General features: G+C 36.3%; 1 protein-coding gene across 2 annotated transcripts in view; it reads right to left on the bottom strand.

Annotated features, from left to right (window-relative positions):
- Nucleotides 1-445: 445 nt before the first annotated feature.
- Nucleotides 446-26,719, bottom strand: part of PARP8 (poly(ADP-ribose) polymerase family member 8) — a gene marked incomplete at both ends in the record, with an annotated part of 109,212 nt that continues 82,938 nt past the window's right edge. Inside the window, 12 exons of one of the 2 annotated variants that reach the window (XM_079548490.1) lie at nucleotides 446-548; nucleotides 1,516-1,600; nucleotides 3,234-3,303; nucleotides 4,280-4,356; nucleotides 6,198-6,267; nucleotides 8,131-8,203; nucleotides 8,374-8,486; nucleotides 9,330-9,378; nucleotides 9,736-9,803; nucleotides 11,062-11,127; nucleotides 12,559-12,684; nucleotides 18,142-18,234. In XM_079548490.1, coding sequence (XP_079404616.1) covers nucleotides 446-548; nucleotides 1,516-1,600; nucleotides 3,234-3,303; nucleotides 4,280-4,356; nucleotides 6,198-6,267; nucleotides 8,131-8,203; nucleotides 8,374-8,486; nucleotides 9,330-9,378; nucleotides 9,736-9,803; nucleotides 11,062-11,127; nucleotides 12,559-12,684; nucleotides 18,142-18,234 — 993 coding nt within the window. The remainder of the gene's footprint in view (nucleotides 549-1,515; nucleotides 1,601-3,233; nucleotides 3,304-4,279; nucleotides 4,357-6,197; nucleotides 6,268-8,130; nucleotides 8,204-8,373; nucleotides 8,487-9,329; nucleotides 9,379-9,735; nucleotides 9,804-11,061; nucleotides 11,128-12,558; nucleotides 12,685-18,141; nucleotides 18,235-26,719) is intronic. The other variant, XM_079548489.1, reaches the window with a different exon arrangement.

Consider the following 26,719-nt stretch of genomic DNA (forward strand, 5'->3'; position numbering starts at 1 on the left):
TATTTTACTTATTGCAAAGTATCCTGCATAATACAAGTGCTCCGCTATAAAATCTTCTCACTTGCACATAATTCAGTCATTCTAAATTTAAAATACCAGTATACAGTACTAAAACCTCCAACTGAATAATTTAATATAAAAATATCAGCACAAAACTCCTTTTTTTAAAGTCTGTTTATTGTGAGCAACCCAAATGCCTGTTTAATTATTGTTAGTTGTTGTATGTTAATCGACTTTGCACCCCAACAGTTGTTAATTCATACCATCTCAGGTATTTTGATGAGATAAGAAACACTAAGTAAGAAAACAGTAAGTATTCAAAGGGTTAATTTGCTTAGAATAATAATAATAAATTAGGGTTTTTTTGCATCTTCTTCAGTTCAAAATCCAGCTTTGAGACTGAGGAAGGCTTCCAAACCACATCAATTAAATAAGAGTGGTCCTTTTAACCAGTAGCAGTTTGATTGCCAATGACTCGAAGAATCTCTTTATGAATGCTCGGTTCCTGTGTATTTATACTTGTATCACCCACTTGACCATCTTCGTAACTAAAAAAAAAAGTGAAGAAAATAAAATCAAGTTAGTGCTTTATTAATCCATTTAAAACCATCCCAAATTCTGTTTTATTCAATAATCACCAGTATTCATTCTGGCCGTTAACAAGATTACTATTAAAATGCTCTGCTGCACTTCACTGTTACAAGCAGACCCCATACTCAGGAATGTGGTAGGACTTCCATTGCCTTTGGAACCCTGAGGCAACAACACACTGGGACCCAAATGGGACTTCTGTGCTGCCACCAGTAGAAGTGCCACTAATGGGCTGAGGTTTGGATAGCAGCTCCCCTCCCTCTGCATGTATAAAGGAATCACTGCACAAGGCTGGCACCAAAGCATTTCACAAGCCACTGCAACACCTACAGTAACTAAACTCTTGTCACAAAAGGGTCTCAGCTTATTGGTGACACCATGACGGCTTCACAGATTTTCTCTTTAGGATAGAGCAGTCCTAATCACTGCAAACCTCCAACAATGGCAAATCTGGAGTCTGTGTGCCTCTCCCTTGGTTTGCGTGACTCTTCTTGCAGGGTTGAAATCCATGTCAATATATAACTACAAATCATAGCTCAGAGGGGAACGCTCACATCACAGATAAGAAGCCTTTTCTCAATAATTCTTAGCTTTAAAAAATACATACGAATAGAAGAGATATTTTGCAACAGATGGTCAAAGGTACAGCAATATAAGGTAATGCTACAGAGTGGGGATAAATCAGTAACTTTCGATTCACTGCATTTTTTTTTCTTTTACTTAAAAATACCTATTAAACCTTTGCTGCTAATGTATCAATACATCACTTGAAAAAAAATATGGAGATGAATACAAGCCAGAGTGACGCTTTAAAGAATTAGAAATAAATGTCTTCTATCTCTTTCACTTACAACTGTTGTCAGGAATGTGAAGAAAAAAAAAGTCCTAGAAAAGACAGAATTTTAAAAGAATGTTTGTACTCACACAAAGAAAAACCTTGTACACACGTGATCTGTGTTGGGAACTACCCAAATCTCTCCATGTTTGTGCAGATCGGATGAGGTTATCACTGTAAAGAAAAGAATAAATTCTCTAGTGATCAAAACACATCTGAAAGATACCGTTTTGAAACGTCCGCTTTTTTACACACTTTGCATAGCTTTGTGTATGTATGTCTATGGCCAAGTGTAGTCTTCAAGTTGTCTGTTAGTAAAAAAAAAGGACATGAACAAGATTCTTCTTTCCAAAATACATTATATTTTCCATAAAACACAAATGCTTAACGTATGAGAAGCAGTTCTTAACTCACTGATTTTAAACAAAAGTTGGCTTTTGTGATCATCTGGTACTTTACATAAACTTCTTTGAAGGAGCAAGACCTGCTCTGTAGACCAGTAAATAGGAAAAGAGAAAAAGTACATGCATTAAAAACTGATTTAAGAAGCACATAGGGCTGTTAAGAAGGATTTGAGTCAACTAACATCTTTGGCACAGAGATGTCTGTGTTTGATGGTGGCTGAGCCAATTCTAAGGCATGAAAGACAACACTTGAAAACACCTGAAACTGAGCTGGCAAATATTAGTGATTTGCTGTAATACCAAACATTTTTTAAAAGGTAAAATTATAATCAAAGGGATAGTGAATCCCACCAAAGCTTCTTCAGTGTTTAGAAAGCAGCAATATTATGCTGCTTAATGGCATAATCAAATCAACACATATGGAATCTTTCCATGAATCTACGCTTTAAAGATTTTCTATAAATACATCTAAGTGCTACCAGGAAAAAAAAGTGCATATCCAATTTTCACGTTATTTCTTCCATGAATGGAAACTTTTAAATCATAAGTTATAAAAAAAAAAAAAAAAGCATTTTACGTAGTTGCATAAAATTAGCTTAAATCTTGAAATAACATCGTTGACACAGTGTATTAGTTTTAACTTTTTAAAGTAAACAAATGCTGAAAATGGAGAGCAAGTTAAGTTCAATGTAATTTCTTTTAATGAGATTCCTTATCAATTGTTCAAATTCCTTAATATGATGTGACAAAAAATAGTCAAGTCTCTCAAGAATAATGGTAATCATAAGCACTGGATTTATAACTTTAAAAAAATTCTGAAGCACTCCAGAAGAGCAGGTTGGTTATCACATGAAGAACAAATTTACCTGAGCAGTTAAAAATCATTTGAAAATTCAGTATGAAAGCTGTTGTTTCTCAGAGTCACATGTTTTATGTATCCGTTAGAAGCTTACAAGAAGTCACTGAATCAAATGAAGAACCTTGCCGGACAGACCAGATGATCAGTCACAATACAGTCAATAGCAAGTCCTCTACTCTGAGGCCCCACCCCTGGAGGGGTTCAAGGCCAGGTTGCATTGGGCCCTGGGTAGCCTGAGCTGGTGGATGACAGGCCTGATCATGGCACTGGAATTGACTAGACCTGAAGATGCCTTCCAACCTAAGCCATCCTACGATTCTATATTATGATTATTACATAAAAATTCAGCATGTATTATACTTCTTGTTCGAAGAAGGAAATATTTTCAACAGAAATACAAAGGTCAGCTGCTAACAAGTACTCATATGCCTACCAATAGTTCCTTACTTAAACCAACCAATACTGGCACTAAAGGTCACACTGCTTTACATTCAGTATAACCATGCTCATGACTAGAACAGTTTTTCAAGGGCTTTCAGCTTACCTTCGCATAAGGCTATGCATTTTAAGTTACGGCTTTGCAAAAATTGTGACTGTTGTCCTTTCTTCTGTGACTGAGATGTAAAAACATGAGAAAACTTAATTATTGCTGTAAGACAAACAGTGGAAAAGTAGCAAAGGAGAGAGCTGCTATTTTCAATGATTTATTCATTATAAATCAAGATAGTCTTTCTATAAAATTTCTGCCTTATTTCTAAATGTATCAGAATTTCTAAAACTTTTATGAGGGAGGATTTTCATAGGAAAGGTTTGATTTCCTTTATCCAGAAAAAAAAATTCCTGATTATGCAAGGATCACTTTTACTGATAAACACTGATTACAATCAGTGAATCAATATTACCAATAAAAAAATTGACAGCAGAAAAACAACAAAAACAACAACAGCAAAACCAAAGTGATTTAATCAGTGATTCTTCGGCCACTTGATTTATTTTCATGCTTTACTGGCCACCTAAATTCCAAGGGATTCTGCCCTTATATGTGAGTTTTTACCAAAAGCCAGATTATTCAGTAGTTTTTATGTATTAGAGACAGATGTCATATTTTTTTTTTCTCAACATTTAGTTCTACATGCAGTTTCTACAAGCTTGCTTTAAATAAACCAGAATTCTAAAGGTTTAGTGTGTAGAAACTGTGGAAAAATATAACCAAAATCTGACTAGCCATCACTGAAATCCTGTGCTCATTTTCCAAAAGTAGCTGCTCTTAACTCCTTTTGCAACATTGTTCAGTAAAAATTCCAGAGCTCAGAAAGCAAGGCCTTGTTAAAGGTCATAATGATATCTGTGTTTTGTTTTCATTCTCTTCCCAAATTCTTCTGGCTGAAAAAGAAGAGCATTGGGACCTGTAGTATACTCCATAAATTCTTAGAGCAGTTGGGTTGTCTGTGATGAGTGCAGTATTTTGACTTGCTGATTTCATTTACTAGAACCATTAGCTTTCACAACAGAAATATCGCTTCCTTTCAAATACCAGGTTCCCAACATAAAACTATAAATTTTCCAGAGATGATTGATATACTACTGTACCTGTGATGTGTTGCTACCCTTACTGCTTGAAGCTGGTTCATCTTTAGCTGACACCTTCTGCTGCTTCTTGTTCATCCCTAAGATGCAAAAATAATGTGAAATACTCTGCCATATAAATACAACTGTAAGCAAAATTAAATATGGATAATGCAACAGGTGGCATGGTCAAAATTACAGTCCTTTGCATGCAGGCAGAAAGCTATTCAACTTTGCCAGAAAATAATTCAATTTAATCCTGTAAATTACCCATATATCTGCATACGTTGCAAAGACATTAAGATGCCAAGTTAGCACTAAGAATGTATGAAAGTAGATAAAAATGATTACAAATGCCACTGAATGTTATTCAACTGCATTTTAACACGTTTCAACCTAACAGACCCTACTGAAGCTGAAGGAACAGTTTCATTTATTGAGAGTAGGATACTAAAATCCTACCCTAGATGAACTTCAGATATTCATCTAGAACATTTTATTTAGTTCTAGAAAAAGTCTAAATAATTTTCAGTAATAGTTTATATAAAAGTAGTTTTAAAGTCTCCCTAGGTTAAATTATATACAGGTGAACCCATAAAAGTATTGGTCAATCAATTTGGATCCAATTTCCTTCTCAGAAAATTTCAACTCCTATATTTGTGCCTTAGATCTCATTTATATTCTTCTTGGTAGTTTATATAACATTCCTGTATAGTACATTATTACAGGCTTCCTTTAGTTTCCACTGCTCTATATTTCTTGATAATTTGCAAATACACACCAGATTATGCTGAACTTTATGCCTGTGAGATAATGAGTGTAGGATCCACCATGTTTTTTTAGTGTTACAAAATGTTACATATTTTAATTAATATTACATATTTAATAGGTACACAAGTTTCCTTTCTGGAAGAGACTAGATGGAAGGCATCAAAAGATGTAGAGAGGGGAGAAGATACACTGAAATTCACAGATCAATGCTGTACAAAAAAGAGGTCACTTTCTAAAATGATAATTCTGCAGTCGGTACTTTCAGTGAGTCCTAAAAAGCTCCCATACTTGTGTAACCTCTGAGAAGCTAAAAGTGCATTTAGAAATTACTGATACTGAAACTCAATAAACAGCAGTAAAAAATTCTGAGCTCTAGAAATGAATTGTGACATTACCTAAAAATACAAAAAAATCAGAAAGCATAACTAACATTTTCAGAATTTATCTACATGCAGAAAAACTCACATTCAACTATACCAGCAGTTTTACATGAGAGAAAATGCTGCTAAACACAACATAAGGAAAGAAAAAAGTCACAGCATTTTAAAATCTTCACAAAAGTTTCCTAATACAGACATTGGCAGACAATGTACCTGTTATGCTTCTATTTATGATTCTAAGATGGAAAGCTCTGCATGGCTTACTTCTGGATTCACGAGTGGGACAAATTTGTCCCCTTCTGTTCTAATGCTAAAATGAATACACGATCCATTATTTTCTATGTATGTTTGACGTATCACACTTGGCAACATTCTTAAACACATACAGATGAACATGTGTTTTGATGAATATTTGTTGGGTCAGGTAAGTTCCTAAAAGCCTATAAATCCATAATAATAGATGAACTTAGGTAGATACTGACAAAAAACAAAAAAATCACTACATTGGATTTCCACTGTATGGTCAAGACCTGCTCCATTAAAAACAACATTCAGCTTTAGTTACTACTTATTTCAACTAGAGCTTCAAGACACTCGTCACCTTCAAAAATGAGGACAGGTATTTAATAAGGGAAAACAAGTTAATTCAAAAAAGAAAATCTAATCTTGGACTACAGAATTTACTACACACCAAATTTTCTATGGTGTCATAAGAAGCAAAACTAGTGAGAAAAATAATAGACTGAGATATCCCCCTATGTCTTAACTCCAGAGTGATTTATAAATATCACCTGAGTAACCAAATGATATGCTTGACAATGGACTAAGGTAGATGCCACTTCCAAACATTGCACCATGGAGCTGAAAGAGAGAACAGAACAATTGTTTAGCATCTGGATAAAAAAATAATGATATGCACAAGTCTTGATGTAGATGAGTTACCATTCATTAGCATTAATTTGTTGATTGGTAATAAATGGTGCTCGAAGTTGTCTAAAAAAAAAATAAGTGCCATGAATATACAACTAAAATATCACACATTCTGGAAACTGTGTCCAAGGGTGCAAAGACAATTTTAGGCCGTCTCTGGGAGTCTTTGTGAATCACTTTTGAAGGAACTAGATCCAGAAGGTTTTTCCAAACTATGCCTGCTGGACTGGGTATGCAAACAATCTAATAATAGCTATTTTTTTTTCCTAAGTTAAGAAATGAAGAAATGGTGAGGAAAGTGCTTATTTGCTAATATTTATATTATAATAATAATAAAAAATTATTTTTGTGTTCAGCCTGAGCACTGGAGGGATGATTTCAACCAAGCTTTTGCCTAAGCCTATTCAGCCATACATATCCCATCACTTCAGAACAGTTCTTTAGCCACAGAGTTATGTGTCTGAAGATGAGAGGAAAGGGAAGACTTTTCTTCACGAGCATAACTGGCTCAAATCACAGTGCTTGGGCTAAGCAACAAGACAAGCATGTTTTATTGGCCATTTTCTTTTCAGGGAAGTAGGAAATACAGTTTCTGTTTTTCATCCAGGTTCTGACTGCCTTAAGTAGATAAGCCTTCAAAGAAGACACAAAAAGTAGTTGTTGCAGCTCATGTGAGAAACCAGGGCACCTCCTACACAGACAAATGTTATGGTCATTGGGCTTCAGAGTTACTTTCACCCTTATTTCTTTCGTCTGACCCCACAATATTTACACTACATCTGCAATGTACCAGAGCTCCCATAGGTATGCACTGTCACTTCTCCAGACTGTATGGTCTTGTATGGGATCCCTGGTGAGTAGATACTTTTCCTGACTGGTTGGTGTCCGGATAAACAGAATTGGGATAAACAGAATGAACTGGACTAATGGTATAGCTTAGTCATGTGAAAGATTTAAAAACGATGGTGTATGTGAGACAGATTTGAATGAACTGCTTTTTCCTCTTCTCAATATCTTAAGTCTGAACAAACAATAGGCACAAACAAAAGAGTTTACTCTGGTGAATTTCTGAGTGTGAGTTGTGCTTTCTTGGTGATGTATATTTGAAAGATGCTAATAAAAACACCCAAAGCACTAGAAAGAATAGCAGAAATTTCCAGTCCCTTTTTCAGTGTTTCCTGCTCCCTAATCTGCAGTCAGCACCCTTAGGTCTCCCTCCAAGGTATCAGGATTGTGGATTTATCTCTGGAGAACACCTGCCAAAACTCTGATGTTAAAACACACTGAATCGCATTCCTCTAGGCACCTCTCGTACTGCCTACTTTCCCCTGCAGTACTGGTCTCATGGTTCAGCCTAAGAAACCAAAATGAAGTTTTCTCCATAGATCCCTCCTTGCCAGTACACTCATATTTCCTTCCCAAGAAAATGAGAGGGGGGAAGGAGACACTGTAAGCTTGGCATCTGTAAATTTAGTGTGCTCTGGGATCCCATAATAAAGGGTGTGCCTCAAATTCTAGTCTTTGAGATCGCCTTTAAGCAGTTCCGAGCCGAGCCTCGTGGAGGTGCTGCTGTGCAGTGTAAAAACGAAACACTTGATTCCACACGTATGGCTTTTTTAAAGCCATTTTTAGCAGACACATTATTTAATTGTTTCATAAAATTACCTTTTCCAGAAAACATAAGGATATTTGCCACCAATATGACTACTATAAATACACCCATTGAAAATTCACCTGATTTTAATATGTAATCGAACATACACAGGTCAGCTAAAGTCTATCTAGATTATTCACCTGCAGCCTCGTATTGGAAGCAACAACTAAGCCGTTTCTCAGGATGGAATGCCAATTTTCAATGTGTGAACCACTGAAAAAGTAAAAGAGAAAGTGTTAAAATCTACAGTGCAAAATTCAAAATGAAATCATTAGTCCTTTAAAGCAGTACATTCACAGCTGGAAACCTCAAATGGCAAGAAGAAAAAAAAAGACAGTGTGACATTTTGGTAACCTTTGATTAATACAAACATATGGACTCACTGAAATGCAAAGGTACTTCCATAAAGGTTTTTAGCAGCTCGGAAATTGGATTCTTTGGCTGGTGGACTGCTGAGAAGCAGGAACTGGTGTGGAGTGTGCATAAACTTTAGTTGCTGCAAAATATAATAGTGCATATGTGAAAAGAAGCTGATGAACACAATAGCATTGTACTTCCAGAATGGCAGTTCTTAATGTACTGAGTTGTTTTGCACACTACTAACTTCAACTACGTTTATATACCAAGAACTAAGTTGAAATTGGTCTAATTACTATAGCTTTTATCTGAAAACAAACACAAAAACAGTCTTTGGTTTATGAAACATATGGAAGTTTCTGAAACAGATTTCAGCCTGCTATGTCTCTTGTAAGATAATTAAATTGAACAGTTTCTCATGGTATCTCGATCAAAGCTGTCTTTGAATTAAGGTTCAGATTTGAAAGGCTGCAGATTACTACACCCTTAATCAGAGCATCAGAGCCAAAGATACTCAGAAATGAATCTCAGCACCACCCATCTAAAATGTCAGAGCTATGCTGTTTATATGTTCATATGTATGTTTATAGTATGTTCATATGTGGTTCTTCTGATAGATGTAGTTTTTCTGCACTGCTCTTCATACAATTCTGTGTCTGTTATTCTAAATGGCAATGGCAATATTGCAAATGGTAACAAAAACAATGAAGTTCTCATCCAATCTCAGATGATTGCAAGGCAGACATTCGTATTTGAGCTGCTCATCTAAAACAGTCTTTTTCTGACTGTAATTTGTTTCACCTGTTTTAGATATTCACAATGTAATGCTATAAGTCATAACTCAAAACTGTCTATTTCTCTCCACTGTCTATTAATGGAGTCCATGAGACCAGTTTAAACATGGACATTTACATTTGGCCAGGGCTCTCATTTATGCTAATGTGAACCATGAGAAATGAGGAAATAACCCACAGACACTTACCCTATTCACTGGTAGCTTCACAATATGTGATCTGTTACTAGAAATAACCCTAAAAGAAGAAACAATTATATGCACTAGATATGACAAACAAGCAGAACTTTCCCTCTAAAAAACATAATGCATAGCCATAACAAAACATGAGGCTGCAGGCTTTTGAACCTATCAGGTTAAAGCAGACTACATCTTGGCTACAAAGTCAGATCTGAAGCTGTAAAATAAGCTAGAGTCTTTCCACTGTTTTCAGAAACTCCAGGTGAGATCCAGAAACAGTTCAGGAACAAAGCAGTTGCAAACATTAACTCTGGCATTAATTCTTAGGGTGAGCTTATAGGAAATTAAACTGGTGAAGTAATTATTCATTCATCTTGGCAAGTGAATAATCATGCCATGTGAGTCAATGTTATACCATTGTAGAAGAGGATGTGCAAGTGGGTCTTGTTTATCCATCTGCTTCTTTATTTCCAAGTAAGGTGCCTAGAAAACAGTAATTACATTCTTTATGCTGGTTGAAATCATAAAGTTAAATGTTATATGTTACATCGTCTGTGACTTCATCTATAAAAATGAATACATGGGACTTGTTTTTAGGCTTAAATCACAGCTTTGATGACATTTAACATTGTACAGTTACGAATGTGTTTTGACAACAAGAAGAATGAATAAAGCAATTATTTTCCCTGGAGTAAAATAATAAGCATATAATTAGCATCAAAAAGAGTATATTATAAAAAACATTGGTGATCTTAGGGACAACAGCAAAACATATGCACTAATGTTCAGCTCTTGGACTAATAAATTGAATGGGGACACACAAAATCAAGTTTCTCAAAATACCATAAAATCCCAAGTTAATCCACATTTTTTTAAATCTGTTTCATGATAAAAATGTTAAACACTATTAGAAGCTTATATTACTCCTGAAGACATTTCTTGATTCCTATTGCAGTGCAAAGTACTCATTTAAAAATCTTCAGTTCAATAATTATTTTAATGTTGAAAGTAGTAAAATGTTGCTTACTTTAGTAGATATTATAAAAACTAACAAAAATACCTCAATTGTTATATTCAATGTGTTTTGCTGCTTTCTATACATCATTCTGTATTCCGTATTTCCAAAGTACTTTACGAATACGTGCAAAATGTGATTTATAAAATCTTGTGAAATTACAATTATAAAACAGTTGGAAAAGCAAGATGTATGTGAGAGATTTCAATAAGCAGTTATACTTAGAGGGTCTGTTTGGGAAATGAATTGTTACAGTAAATATAAGAATAGCTATCAGATTCTGTCCTACTGTGAATATTGAGAAATCGTATGGTAGTGATCCCAAGAGACTCAATGTTCCTAGTTTTCATCCATACTGAGCTGAAGAAGTGTTTTGTTGTATCAGAAATAAAGCTATAATTCAGAGCATCATCACAAAATCGATTTCTTTCGCTTTGGAAACAAAGTGACACAGTTTGATATTCCCAGAAATGCAGCAGTTGGTGATTATCTTGTTATAAAGTCCCAATCTGCTGTTATCTCTTATTTAAACTTCAAAATAGTTGAATTCTACTTCATCACTTTAATTTCATTGCTATTGTGGATACAGTAGTTTGATATTTTTAGCACACATTTTAGCCTTACAAAAAAAGAAGTCATCACCTTTCCCACCCATCACAGACTCAAATAAGTATCCTCCTAGTTCTAGAAATAGCTGTTACGTTATGTAAACATTTTTAAACTCACCTGTGTCATCTCTCTAATAGAAGTTATACTATCCAACGCTTTCATGACTCGGTCATAATTCTTCTTCTGATGTAAAATAAAATAAGAAAATACATTAAAACTATCGGTCTTTAGTTGTACAAAACCCTCAATTTTTTTGATTCTGTATAAAATCAAAGTTAGGATGAATGTTCAGCAAACCAATCATTTTGTATTTTTTAAGCAAGTTTCCTTCCGCTTTATTCATGCACAAATTTTTTCATTAAAAAAAAAAAAATTATCACGATGATTGTTCTCTGAATGTCACGAGACTCTCAAACATACAACAATGTAAACTCACTTAAAAGATCTGGTCACGTTTTAAAGAAATATTTGTAGCTGCATACAGGCACTGCCAGTTATTCAGATAATGTGCTGCTAGTAAGTATGCAATTAACAAACACTGCTAAATAAAATGCTAAATAAGCAGATGCATTTACTTTGCTAACAGCTCTATAAAACATTGGAGGTTGTTCAGCTGTTTCTCTGCTCTGCCTTGCCTGACTGACGTTTGCGTGCACCCTGCCTGGGAAGAAGCAACAGGGAATTCCATCTTTTCTGAGCAGGTGAGCTTGACACTGTGTGCTTCATCAGCTTCACAGGCCACATCACCTCTGGGAACCTCACTGTACCTTCACTTATCTTTGGTTCTAGCCAACTCCTGCCCAGGGGCTTTCACCTCATTCATGCTGGCAAGAAGCTGGGAGGAGACAGAGTCGGCCACACCTCCTCGGCCTGCCCTGCTCCTCTCCTATCATGGATGTGACGAACTGATGTTTGGACTAGATCATCTTACAGGTCTTTTACATTTTCCAACCTTTAATGATTCTATTATGAGCTTTCACCTTCCTTACACCACTTTACACCCTTGCCCTGTCCAAGCTACCTGTCTCCTTATCAGCCTCTTTGTCAATTCTTCCTGTGTGCTACAGATTATAACCCCTTCCTCTGAGGAAGAATCAGTGCTAGTTGGCCTTTGTTCAGGAAATGAAATGCATCCCCATGTAAGACATCCAAAGTCCCCAATTACACCCTTGAGGAGAGTTCAGGTGATCTATAAGGGGTTCACAGCTTTCCTAGTGCTTCCCTGAGAGGCAGCATTTGCAGCTTGAGGAGCAAACAATTCTAAATTTGACAGTTATACCAGTCTTTCTCTGCGTCCAGTGTGTACACAGAGAGAAAGACACAAAAGAAAAAAACCCAAAAACAACAACAAAAAAATCCTCATCTACAATTAGTATCTTAAAATAAGTTTTTGGCTTCAAGACTTCATAACTTTAACTAGAACTTACAGTTTATTTGCAAACACCTTCTCAGAGACAACTAAAAAAAAGTATTGAGTTCTGAAAACAATCACATGCTTACATTATATGCTGGAGTTACACTTTTCTAGTAAAGGACCCTCCAGAATAAGGCTTGCTTTGTAACCTAAGTAATGATTAAAACCAAACTGTGACATAATCAAAGATAACTACTTACCCTAGGGTTAAAGGCCAGCATCTGAGGATCATTAGGATCAACTACAGAAGGATATGGCTCAAAAATAACAACTTTCCTAGGTGACTCTAACGCAGACCGACACATTGATACTAATAGATCAACTACCTAGAGATGAAGAAAAAAATTTATTTAATATATTTACTTTTATATTGTATCATCCAGTCTTCTTTATTCTATACATTCTAGAAATATTCTATTTCATTACTAATTATATCATCCAAACCACACCATCAACAAGAAATAAGACTGCCATTCTTCCATTGACCTCAAAAGGCTTTGGGTCTAAACCAGGTATATTATTCCAGGTGCATTAGTAAGACCAGTACCTGCTCTTAAATGTACCAGATACATTCCTTGTAGTCCTGCTTTCTCTCTTGTTCATGTGCTAACACCTGGATTAAATTCATTCTTTGGGGAAATGAAGTCATGCTGGATCTGTGTAGCCTTGTGTAGTAGACGTCAAAGAAGAATGCCGCTCAAGAAAGAGGAAGGGTTTGTGAACCTGTACCACTGCCTTCAGTTCTTCTGAACACTGTAATCATAGAAACACTAGTAAACACTGCTTCTGCTAAATCCAGAACAGTGCTAAAAGTCATTTGCACAACTCCTACTGAGAGTCCAGTTCCTCTTTTTTCTTTCTGTAATACTTAACTATCATATCATCATCATATCTTCCATTATATTTGAAAAGTCATGGCTGTCAGGTGAAGTCCCAGATGACTGGAGAAAGGGTCACGTCACTCCATTTACAAGAAGGACCTGGGGAACTACAGACTGGTGAGTCTCACCTCTGTGCCTGGGAAGATCATGGAACAGGTCCTCCTGGACAATATGCTTGATCACATGACGAATGAGTGTGTGATCCGAGACAGCCAGCATGGCTTCACCAGGGGAAGGTCATGCTTAACCAGTGTGGTGGCCTTCTATGGTGGAGTGAAGGCATCAGTGGACAAGGGAAAGGCAACCGATGTCATTTACCTGGACTTGAGCAAGGCCTTTGACATGGTCCCCCACCATGTCCTTATCTCCAAATTGGAGGGATGTGGATTTGATGGGTGGAACACTCGATGGATAAGAAACTGGTCGAAAGACCACAGACAGAGGGTGGTCATCAATGGCTCCATGTCCAGGTGGAGGCCGGTAACGAGCGGCATTCTCCAGGGGTCTGTCTTGGGACCGGTGCTCTTTAACATCTTCATCAATGACATCAACGATGGAATCGAGTGCACCCTCAGCAAGTTTGCTGATGACACCAAGCTGAGTGGTGAAGTTGACACGGTTGAAGGAAGGGATACTAGTCAGAGGGACCTCGACAGCTGGAAAGGTGGGCCCGGGTGAACCTGATGAGGTTCAACACAGCAGAGTGCAAGGTTTTGCACTTGGGCCGGAGGAATCCCAGGCATCCATACAGACTGGAAGGAGCAGTCCTTGAGAGCAGCCCTGCTGAGAAGGACCTGGGGGTCCTGATGGATGAAAAGCTTAAAATGAGCCAGCAGTGTGTCCTTGCAGCTTGGAAAGCAAATGGTATCCTGGAACAGGATACCTCTGTCAGAAGAGGAGTGGCCAGCAGGGACAGGGAGGTGATTGTCCCTCTCTACTCTGCTCTTGTGAGACCCCATCTGCAGTGCTGTGTCCAGGTCTGAAGACCCCAGTACAAGAAAGACAGGGAGCTGTTGGAGAGGGTCCAGAGGAGAGCCACAAAGATGATCCTCCAGGAAGGGGGAGCACCTCTCCTACAAAGACAGGCTGAGGGAGCTGGGCTTGTTCAGCCTGGAGAAAAGAAGCACAGCAGCCTTTCAGCACCTAAAGGGAGCCTACAAACAGGAGGGGAATCAACTCTTTGAAAGGGTAGATAACGGCAGGACAAGGGGAAATGGTTTTAAGTTGAGGGAGGGAAGATTTAGGTTGATCTCGTCTTTACTACGAGAGTGGTGAGGTGCTGGAACAGGCTGCCCAGAGAGGTTGTGGATGCCCTGTCCATAGAGGTGTTCAAGGACAGATTGGATAGAGCCCTGGGCAGCCTCGTCTAGTATTAAATGGGGAGGATGGTGGCCCTGCATGTGGCAGGGGGTTTGGAGATTCATAATCTTTGAGGTCCCTTCCAACCATGGCCATTCTGTGATTCTGTGATTCTGTAACTATAAGTCCATTTGAATATTTATTTCCAAAATCATATAAGATCATGCGCGTAATCTGTACAGACATGCACTCACATACGTTCCTGTAGGCACATACACAATTTGTGATTTAAATGTTTCAAAATTAGTAATTCAGAGGTTAAAAACAGACCACAGCAAAACAGAAGCAGCAGCTTTCTAGCAGCTGTGAAACCTAAATCCATAATGAAATTCAAGGTTGCCACACAAAAATGTATCTGCAAATAGACTTATTTCCCCTGGTTTCTCTGTGACTTCTGAAAACATCCTTCTGTAAAACCAGACTTTTTCATGAAAGAAGCAAGAAGCCAAGATGAGTTGTACTTAGTAGGTATCCCCAGTTCCTCCTACAGTCCCAAATGGATAAGATCTCATTTCACAGCACAAGCCACTGAAGGAGTTATTATATGTCTGCCATTGTATCTGATCATTTGGAGGAAATAAAAATTATGGCCCTTTAGAGAAGAGTGAAAATAAGAATCATAAAGAAAGGAAAAAGCAACTCTGCTTCAGTGACTCATACTGTCACCATTCTTCTCTGCTCCTTTTGCATGAATGAACAATTTTCTCTGTTTTAAAATATCTCAGATATATTAAAAAATGAAGTTATCTAAATAATCATTCCTTTCTCTATGCTATTCTAATATCTTTTCAGTTTATAATATCTACAAGTGTGATGGATGATTCAAAATGGAGCATCTGTATTAGCATTTGCAAAGGAGAAAGGGAGTCTTTATACACAGCCAGGTCAGGCAGCTAGGCCTGCAAATGTGTAAATGTATTACCATGAAACTGAGCCAGAGTTCATACACCTTGCTTCTCACAGGCACTTCTTTGCTTTCAGTTGCCAAACATTAATAGTGAAGAGTTGTCTTAGTCCCTAGACACAGTGATCCAAAGTTGTCTTGCATTATTACTTGCACAGCGGGCCACTGTCTCAAAATTGGCACAGCTCTTACAGGTTCTACGGCATCCCAAACCCTTCTTGAAACAAGTATTGACTTCTGTTTTCTCTCCCACCATGATACCATCAGATTGCTTTAATGTGGGGAAACTCTGCATAGATTAGGCCTAATTAATCCCCTGATTTCCTTTGAGATCATTTTGAGGTGATGGAACATGGAGTAGGTGAAAGTTGGAGATAAGTCTAAATCAAAAGTTACAATACAAGTGCACTTATGTGTTCCCTGGTAATAGGATGTGCTGTGGATTGACTAAATGTCCATACAGTTAGGCATAATCTTCCTCTTGCTTCATAGTGGGTACTGAAGAACTTGAGTTAGGATTTAAATATTTTCAAGGAGGAAAAAATGATGGTTAACAATGACAAATCTCTCGTATTACATAAGTCTTTTAGTGCCTCTCTCCATCAAGAATCTTTGAAGGAAGTCCAAACAAAAAAGTCAGGTATTTAATTTTCAGGCATTTCAACCATGACTAAAATAAGGCAAGGTGAGTTCACGCTTGAAAGTTTTGGGAAGTAGTCTCTTGTTATTAAGAAACCATCAGAATATTGGAAGTGACACAGTGTCCTCCTTAGGAAACTAGTTTGAAACACAGCACAAAAATCAGAATGAGATTTCCAATAATGAGAATATGCATTTAGAAATTTTCACCACACAAAATGGTTTGGAGACCTGGAAGAAGATTTGTCTGATGAAATATATTGGATTCTTGGATATATTGGATCTGCCCCGTCCTTGGACGTGTTGCCCCGTCCTTGGACGTGTTCAAGGCCAGGTTGGATGGGGTCCTGGGCAACCTGATCTAAATGTGTATGTTTACTGGCCCTGCTAGGCAGGGGGGTTGGAACTACATGATCCTTGAGGTCCCTTCCAACCCGGGTGATTCTGTGATTCTGTGATTTGTACACTAGTCAGATGAGGCTCTCTTCACAGTCCATAGAGGAAATCACTGCTGTGCTGATACTCTATGCTGCAATTCACACCACCCTAAACTAATGTCAAAAACAGCTGAGATGAATCAAATCCTAAAAGTACTGACTTATTTCTGGAAATAGGAAAACGAGCTCAGCCAGATGAGATGCAATGCACTGAGTGTGATGATATCACTACAGTGAGACTCAGCAAAATTTAGCCACCAAAGTCCAGTAAGACAATCAACAAAACCTCCTTCTACCTCTATAAAGCACTGTTATAAGCTGGAAAAAATTCAGCAGTCTTTGGAAAAGTAGATGAAGAGCTTCTCTAGAGATCCAGTGCTAACTCTGCATATGTCTGCAGCAAGATCTTCCAAAATATGCAATGAGAATTAACAAGGACCATCTCTCCCATCAGCTGTATTTGAAGAGAAGCGAGAGTTAGTTTGTGTACATAAGTACAATGTAAGTATTCGTACATTCAGAAAATAAAATTCCAGCTCCATAGAATGACATAACTGAGATCTTCGGAGGACTTCAGGCTGGTGAAGCGGGATTTCATCAGTGCACTTCCCTGTTTTTATGATGAGCTGCCATTCAGATCCTACAGTTACATTCTCAAGTGAAGAAGCTGCGGTATGCTGATCCAAATTTCTTCTTCTGAGGAAAGGACTAAAGGCATTTAGCCAAATAGTTTATTTCCAGAGGCCAGACTCAGTAGTGCTAGTTAAAGCTAATTGAACTGAATCCCTGTTCTTCCAAAAAAAAAAAACAAAACCCTGCTCACTGCAAAAGTTATAGTCAGTTATGCATATTTAGGTAATTAGAAAGGAATGCGTTCTTCCATAAGGACTTAAAAGGTCATTTTAACTTCTGAATTTACTGAAAACCTACAACTACTGTAAACTAAATTTAAAGGTGATTTGGAAACACAGCTTAAAATACTTTGTTTAGGGCATATTTAAAATCATGAAAGTCAAGTAATTACATGGTTAAAAATAAATTAATAATTGAACTGAATAATTGAGTCAGGAAGCAAGACTATGTTAAATTTCTATTCCTTGAGAAGGGAAAAAAAAAGTCCATGTAGCAACATCAGTAAGGACTTTCCCACTGTTATTTAATGATCAAAACAACAGATGCTCAGTGAACAGTTATATCCCAACACCAATGAACAGGAACTTGCTTATTAATTGAATGTGAGTAGTAATGGCTCATTAGGTGAAAATAAATGGGAATTATCTGCAGATGACAACAGCTACCTTTATTAACAACCCAGGTGACCTAATTGAATGCAACAGAAGAAGAAAACAGGGTTACTCTAATTACAGGAAGGAAAACAATGGAAGCACCTCATTAGTAAAATTTGAAAATGTCATGCATAGAACAGTGTATTTACAGCTGTAAGACTGCACAAATAAATAATACTTACCAAAGAGTACAAGTCAAAATAAATTTTAAAAGAGACTGAAAACACTATGTATACTATAGACAATTAGATGTGCAACAAGGATTAGATAATTCTACCTGAGCCCCAGTTGCAATTTCATCAGCAGCTTCATTCATTACTCCTAATGTTTGGAAAGCAAATACACAGAGCTCCCGTTCACAAACGGTGGGCTGCACAGAAGAAAAAGCATTAATTATATTTTTGTTCTAATTTGGGATTATTGGTTTTATCATGCAATATCTTCATCAGAGAACAAACATTTTTAATGTTAACACTGTTCTCCAGATATTAACTGCAACATCAGTTTCAAATTATAAGTACCTATTGATTATTTGGGAAAACACATTTGAGAAGCATTTTAATAATCAGCAAAATAAGTGTTAAGAACTCTAAGTACTCCAGAAGGCTAAAGTTGAATTAAACCCATATTACAACATCAAAACTACAGTGACAGTATTCAAATGCACCTCACACTGTTCTATCAGACTCAAATTGTTGTATGTAATTAGAACTCACAGAGAACAAATCCAGAAACTAATGGTGGTATACCTACTTTAAAAACACAGCTTTACTCTTTACAGCTTGTTATTCTGCTATTGAGAAGAGAATCAAAGATCTGATCCAAAAGACAAAATCATTAACAGAATATTTAATTTTGACCAATTTAACAATTTATTTGTTAACTTTAACAAAATGCATTATATTTTCATTGAATAAACACTGTATTCAGGGAATGCTGCATGTTTTTTTCAAATAAAGGATCATGAAGCCTCTTCTAAACATATTAAAAAAAAAAATCACACACACAAAAACCTGCTCCTGTTGAAACATTCTTTTCCTTATCTTAAAAAAAAAAAAAAAAAAAAAAGATTCATAATTCCATCACAATGATTAAATAAAACCATACTTAAAACTCTGCAAATTAAGTGAGACTTGAGCTTTCCACATTCATGAAGCATATGAAAGAGAAATAAAAAAAACCCACAGTTTTAAGTAGAGGGAATGGGTATTTCTTAATATGCTTCCTAATTGTTAACAACTCTTACAGAAACTGTACACTTATTCATTGAAAAATAATTAGTAAATCATCTCTTAGAATGCTCAAGTAATGAATCATACGGAGTGAATTGTAATAAGCATTCAAAATGAGCAAACATTTGCAAGAAAAATCAATTAAAACCTTCCTTAAAATTGAGTTCAATAAACACAGCTTATTACAATGCAAACAATATTTTTGAATGCTATTTGCTTGAAATTATGTTATTAAATCCTAACTCACCAACACCTTACAAATGATCTCTAGAAGGCACTACTGGACTTTCATAACTAAAATCTAAGTCTAGCTACCAGGATAATCATTAAAGTGATTCACAACAGTTTGCTTCGAAGTTCAACGCCTCTAAGATGCCCTTGCAGGGAAAGAAAGCTATCAAGCACACAAATAAACATAAAATGTAGTTGATTTCTGTCTTAGGAAAAAGCTTTGTCAGTAATAAGCATACTGCTGTATTTGTAGTCACTTGTTTCATGGCCGTTAAAATATGCATTTGTTCATATTCAAAGATTCTAGACTTCAATAAACATCTGAGATGTACTGCAGTGACATATTCCCACATCAATTGCTTTACAAGAGCTATCGTATTTCAAGTCCAACAGAATGTCATCCACTTGATTTATTTTATCTGCTGTTACATTGCATTAGGCAGCAGATGAAGCCTAACATGATCCAATTCACTGTGCCATTGCACACTAGACAAAAAGTATTTATTATTGTCATTATTCTAAGGTTTTCACATTCAGAAGGTGGTTCAATCACTTGCTTATTTGGGGAGGCATGGTGGCACATGTTATTGTGACTATCATAATCAATAGTAATATTGCACAGGCTTGATAATCAATTTAGCCATGCCTGCCATGAAAAAAGGCATTAACTTATTGTTATCGCTTTGTTTGAACCCTCAACAAAGTATGTTACCTTGAGATTTAAAGACAATGAATGGAAGGAAAATCATCACTGCCTGACATTTGAAAGACCATTTTTGCTCAGGTGGACAATGGGACTAAGAACTCAAGTTCAAGAACTGTGTGTTTCAAACACACCAAAATTCGACTTCTCAAGCAGAACTGAAATCACTGATAGATTATATAATTATTTTGACTTCATGTATTTGATAAACCTTTATGCCTATTGAATATTTTTAGAATAAAACTTCATAAGGCAATGCTGACAAAATAAGATTTTCAGAAACACAAAGAGAAAAGAGTTTGCTAAAATCTAGTGGGATGTATTTCAATATTTAGACAATATAATTGCAGAAAATACCTCAAAGCTGAACATAATCTCTTTCAAGTCAGTCAACTCATCCAAAGCACTCCCTCAAACCTCATGGTGTAGTGTGATATAAATATGAATTACATATATATAAATATAAATTACATGATAATAAAGCCAGAGGAACTGCTTCATTAACTTTGTCAATCCCTTTCAAAAGACTAACAAAGAACAACTTTTCCCTGTTATGAAAATGAGTTTCATCAGACTCATTTCTATCTGAGAAACAAATCCTTTTGGAAGCCATGGTTTTCTTGCACAGTAGTCTATTAAATAATAAACAGCATTTCCAGACTATTCTCACAGATTTCTTAAACTTACTATTAGAATGTAAGCTACCTCCAGTCTAAATTTATCTTTCTTGACTCACTACTCACTACATCTTTCTAGCATTTACTTGGTTAAGTATGTCTATTTTCAGAATGGAGGAAATCCCTGTTTGAAGTAGCATTGGTTGAAAGAAAAAAGAAAAAAAAAAAGAACTACATAGAAAAACTGGACTCTATACAACCTCTGCATTCTACATACTGTCTTCAACTAAAAGCTGGAGCAAATATGCAGTTTTACATTACATGAAAATGTCAGGGCTTTGTCAGTCTGATGGGGAAAATAACCACAATCCTTGAGCTATCCAGACACTTCATTGGCCTGCCATCCACTCTGGATGCCTTTTTGCCTGAACTGCAGCCATTTTCAGAGCACTTTTGAGTCTTGTTTCTGATAGTTGTCTCAATCTAACGCAATCAGAAGCTTTTAACTTAATTTTCACAAGTGTGTTACTAGAGTGTTCCAAGAGATGTTGGTATGGCTATTTCAAAGTACCTTCCTTCAGCCACTCATTAGGTTCAAGCATTTAAACTCTTTCCTTTCCCTCAAAATTGAAACTTTCCCTCCAAAATAAAAATTTGCTTAAAATTAAGAAGCAGACTTTCCAACAGCTCTTAGCATGTGATGACTTTAGTGACACATTACCACATTTTGATTTTGTCTTGTGCATGCTACAACCAATTAAAAAAAATATGAAAATGAAGATAATAAATCAATTCTAGAAGAAAAATCTTAAAGAAAAAAGAAAATCAAAAGCTTTATGGTAAAACAGGGATTCAGAGCAGCTCTTACAATGCTTCTAGTATTTCACCTACTGCTAGTGCGTGGCATCCACTTGTCTCTATGCTCATGACTGGATGTGAGCCCATGAGACAGAAACAGTCTTGTTCTGACTTTGTAACACAAATATGAGAAATGTCCCTGGCTGCAGTACACAAGCAGTAACTACAACAATAATACATTTATAAATGTGACACTGTTGTCATTTTTGGATGCTTTCACTTTGGTTTAAGGCCATGTAACTAGAAGCAGTAACTCAGTAGGCCGAAGTTTTTAAGAATATTCACGTACACACATGAAAATAAAGACGAGGTCTTGCTGATATGGACCTATACACATAAAGGTACACAATACTCAGCCTATATTATACTACTAGTTTCAAAAGGGGAAATACACACCTAAATATGGTTTATACACTTAAATATACATTTCCAAACTTGGAACTTGCCTGACAGTGCAGTCTTATGGATATGTAGAATTTTGCCAAATACAACCATCACTTTGAAGATCCTCAGAGCTGCCTGTCTAGGCAACTTTGATGCCCAATACCTAGAGTGCAGTTTTACTTCTCCTTGAACAGCAGAAGGTGCTTTCACACATACTTCGTATTAAATTTGAAGTGAGAAAACTAAAATAAGGCCATTGGCTTCCACAAAACTATTATCTAAGTGAAGATTAGGGTGCTGGAAGATTACTTAGTAGGATAATTATTCCAGTGAGAATAACAGAAAATAGACAATAGAAAATAATAGCTGGACAGTTAACCTGAGTCTGCAAATGCTCAGAAGCAGAAGGTACTGACAGAAGCAGAAAGCCCTTTTTTTAATGATAGCAAGGCTTTCAGAATTTTCTTCAGTCATCTCCAGTTTTTGCATGCTCCGTGGTACTCATCCATAGCTGCTAGAAAGACAAAAGGCTCAGAGTTTCTTCATGAGATGACATAAGAAGACAGGCAGACAGGCAAACTATCCAGCTACTATGACATATTCTGATTCAAGAACTCATACATTACTTAAAATGTTTTCCTGACATTCTTCAATTCAAAAAAGGTGAAACCTTCCTTCTGGATATTGATCTATCTCGCTATTTTCTAATGTGTGCCGCAGCTGTTCTCAGAAGAGCAATGTGCAACCTTCTCCTGTGTCCCAGGGGAAGTCACACAGACACTAATGAGGCTGCAGTATGACTGACACACCTAAAAACTCCTGATCTAAAAAGAGAAGCTCAGGGAAAACTTAGAGCCTCAGCATCAGTAAGTGTAACAGATGGTAAAGGTGAAACCATTAGCGAACATCCCGCGTCTCCTAATGAAAAGAATAAGCAGCGGAAATGAAATGTATCTTTACATCCATGTTCTGTTTCCCAGATTCAACCACATAATGGTTAGTTTTTCTCTGCAGGAGGAAATTCTTCCTCTTCATTAGTCTCAAAAAAAGGATGAGGATATAACAGAGCAGCATCAATATTCAAAATGTGTAGAGGGGCTGGGAAGAGGACAGAAGAGCAAAAGAAAGTAGGAAGTGAGGAAGGAAGATTGGTAAGTAAAGGTTTCTTTTGCAAAGGAGCTCTCAAGATTTTCAGGTTTATTTCTCAATTTGTGTGAGATATGGATTTTTAGATTTAGTAACATTTGTGAAGAAAGGCAAAGTAAGACTGGTTGCTAATGCTTTAATACCTGAGTGAGTCCACAGTACCTACAGACCAATTACATTCAGGCCCACAAGGATACCATTATCACATCTGAAAAATGATAAGCCAAAAGGTTGTAGATAATGCATCTCTTAGAACTCACTTTCACAGAATTACAAGGCAAAGATTTAAGAGTCTAAGCTGTATGAGTTTTGTACTTAATTAAATCATTACAGAAGCCATCTCATCTAGAATTACCATTAACTCTACACTAAGTTTCATCAAGATTCACAGTTCAAGCAATTTTAACTAATAATGATCAAGGTTACTTTGTAACATAAGTGAAATCATCTTCCTACTATACCATGGTTTATACTTCCCAGTAAACCAGCTGACACTAACACACAGTGAATTTAAATACTTTGATTTATTAAAATTAAAATTTAGACTTCTATTTTAATAATCCTTATTAACAGGCTTCTGATTTACACTAAAATATACATTTTAAAATAAACTTATTCAAAATTAAATACTTAACCATATAACTGCATTTGGTGGCTTAAACTTGCATTGATCTAGGCAATGCTTTAAAACTTGACAATTACCAAAAAGTACATTTTTGCCCTGAATTGTCAAATGAAATCAGACCACTAACCTAAGTTCTACAGCAGCATACACACTGACAGAGAGCAGGAATAATTTATTGAATAACCTATCTGGCTAAAAATACGTAAGGTAAGCTCACTGAATAGCCTCACAATATGCACGTGATACATGGAACACATTGCTGAAAGACACTGAAGATACCACAGTGGTAAGCAGATACAATTTCTTGAAAGATGAGAGAATAGACAAAGGCTGAAAAAGAAATACCACTTGTTCTGTTTGGGTTTGTTTAGGCTGGTTGATTCAGATTTTATTTCTCACTTTCTTTTTATTTCTGGATGCTTGGATACCTTAGCCACATTTTGTTTGTTTGTTTGTTTTCTCCAGTCATCCAAAATACTTATATAGTGGCAAATAAGCAAACAATATAAAGTGCTAGCTGGGCAAGATGAGCTGTGGCTAAGTTCTTGGCTACAGGATGAGACATACATTTTATTCTCAATAAACAATGAAGTGATTGAAGAATGTTCTGCTAAAGTAATGATTGTAACTGGAGCAGCTTTTTCATAAAAAGAGATAACAACAGGTTATATTATAGATTAAGGATAAGAAGGATCACACATTATTCCACAGGAAAGAAAACATCTCCAACATCTCAGTTAAAATCCAGTCTAGACAAACATGTCTGTACACTTACACTTCTCCCCACAGTTCAGTGATGCCTCAAAAGCCTCCCACCCTTAAATGGCATACTAATTCCGTAACATTATTGTCACTGTGTTTCACTCATGGCTACGAAACAAACATTCAAAGGACACAGTAATTCAAGACCAGTCCATGGGAACTTACCAACCATCATAAAAAATCATAACTGAATTTTTTGGGGTGAAAAACATTCTAAAAATGTTCATTCAAAATATTCTGAAAGGTTATTAATATTCAAGCAAATACAAATTGTAATTTAAATACTGCACTTATTTTTACTGGTAAATGCAAACAGCTGGTATTTAAAATATTGTTTTACAGTAAAAATTGTTTTACATTCATACTTTATGGAAAGTTGTTTAAACAGCAGAAATGTCTGCACCAGAGTATAAATTTCAAACAAATTAGCTTCAGTATTTAGTTCTGCTGTTTTTTTTAAATTGTTATTACTATCTTTATTACTATCTCTTGTTTTAAAGAAATCTTAGTTAAAATTTCAACACAAGATGGCACTGTAAAGAGACTTCTTGAGTCAAAGAGAAATTATTGATATCCAGAGGTTTGTTTTTTTTTCCTCTTGAAAAATATTATTGAATAATTTCCTTTTTTTTTTTTTTTGGTCATGTTTAATTTGCACCAATTTATCAATAGCTTTTGTATTCCAATGGCAGATAAGGAAATCTGGAAGGCATACAGAATAGATCTACTACAAAGAAGTTGGAGAAGATATTTTTATTATACTTATTTAAATCAGATCCTCATGTGTAATAATCATTTTTGTGAATAACTTGAGATCTCACTGCAGTTAAATTTGTTTGTAATAAAAGTAGTTAAATCACATGCTGAATTTCTAAAACAAGATGTCAGAAAAAACTGTTGCCTAATTAAAATACTTATTTCTTCCCTAGAATATTATTAACAGCTCTGGAGTAACATGAAGAATTTCATATTTTATTAACAAAAAGCTAATAGCCTTTTAATATAAAACCTAATCATGCTCAAGTTTCTTTACTATCTTATGACACCTGCTTTTCAAATTACATTTCTTCTTTTTTGCTTAGACGAACCAAATCATATGGTTTTAAAGGACTTTTGGAGGCCAGTTAGTCCCTTTTATTCATTCATACTGGAGTAGCTCTACCTATCCTTTATCTTAAGTTTTATCTGAAGAGGAAAATAGCATTATTGAAAGCTTTATCAAACACTGGCACAGGTTGCCCAGAGAGATTGGGTCTCCTCTTTGAAGATCTCCAAAAGCAGACTGGACATGGTCCTAGGCATCCTGAGCAGGTCCAGTCTATCCCTGATTGAGAGGGGTTGGATGGATGCAGAAGGGCTGCCAACCTCAACCAGTCTGCGGTTCTTTGTAAACACTTGTATCTTTACACTTTACCCAGGAAGGGCCCTCTCCCTCAAGCACTATAGAAAGGAACAGATGAAAGATTTACTTCTCTCAGAAGCACATTTCCTGTCAGTTTCTAGCACTGTCCGGCTTTCAGCCAGCCGGAAATCATGATAATTTAACTATTTTAACAACCTATGTGAGCTCACTCACCTTCAATTGCTCGTTTTTGGAACAGTTCATGTCTGAAGAAGAAAATCTGGCAATTAATTATAAACAAATAACTGTTCTCATCTTACTGATCTAAACAACTGTTTTGAAAATAAATTCAGAAACAGAATCATGAGGCACTGTTGAATGATTCAAGTGAGTAGACTTGCCGTTTTCACGATGTTTACTGCGTCTAACTTCTCCATCTCTCCTTAGCACAAAACCCATGTCTGACCTCATCCTTCCCACTGTTTTTCAGAGCTAAGCAAAGGGCTACTTGAGAAAAGACAGATCGCAGAGCCCCTGAGAGCTGTGCAACACAGGTCGCCTTCCAGATGGAAGCAGCCTGTTTCTCTGTGATTCTTTCCAGGTAAAAAAAAAAAAAAAAAAAAAAAAAGAAAAAATGGGAGAGAGAGATTTGGATATAATGTCTGCAGTTCCAAACCTCACTTGAGTTCCAAACTCAAACCCAAAAAGTCAGAAGGATCGTGAGGCCCCGCTTTCACAGCCTGTATTCGTACTAAAAATCAAGCAAGCTTTTGCCCTTCTGCTCCATGGCTTATTTCAAGGCCATTTCTCTATCCTTTTGCAGAGTGAAATATGCAGGACTCAGGTTATTATCACAGATAACTACGTGAAATACCCTAGCCTATGGTACGCAAAAGGATCCTACCTACAATCCCTATATTCATCGAATTTCTCTGTTCTTTTGCAGAAAGACATA

This window comes from Tetrao urogallus (genome assembly GCF_951394365.1).
Source record: "Tetrao urogallus genome assembly, chromosome: Z".
Classification (NCBI taxonomy): domain Eukaryota; kingdom Metazoa; phylum Chordata; class Aves; order Galliformes; family Phasianidae; genus Tetrao; species Tetrao urogallus.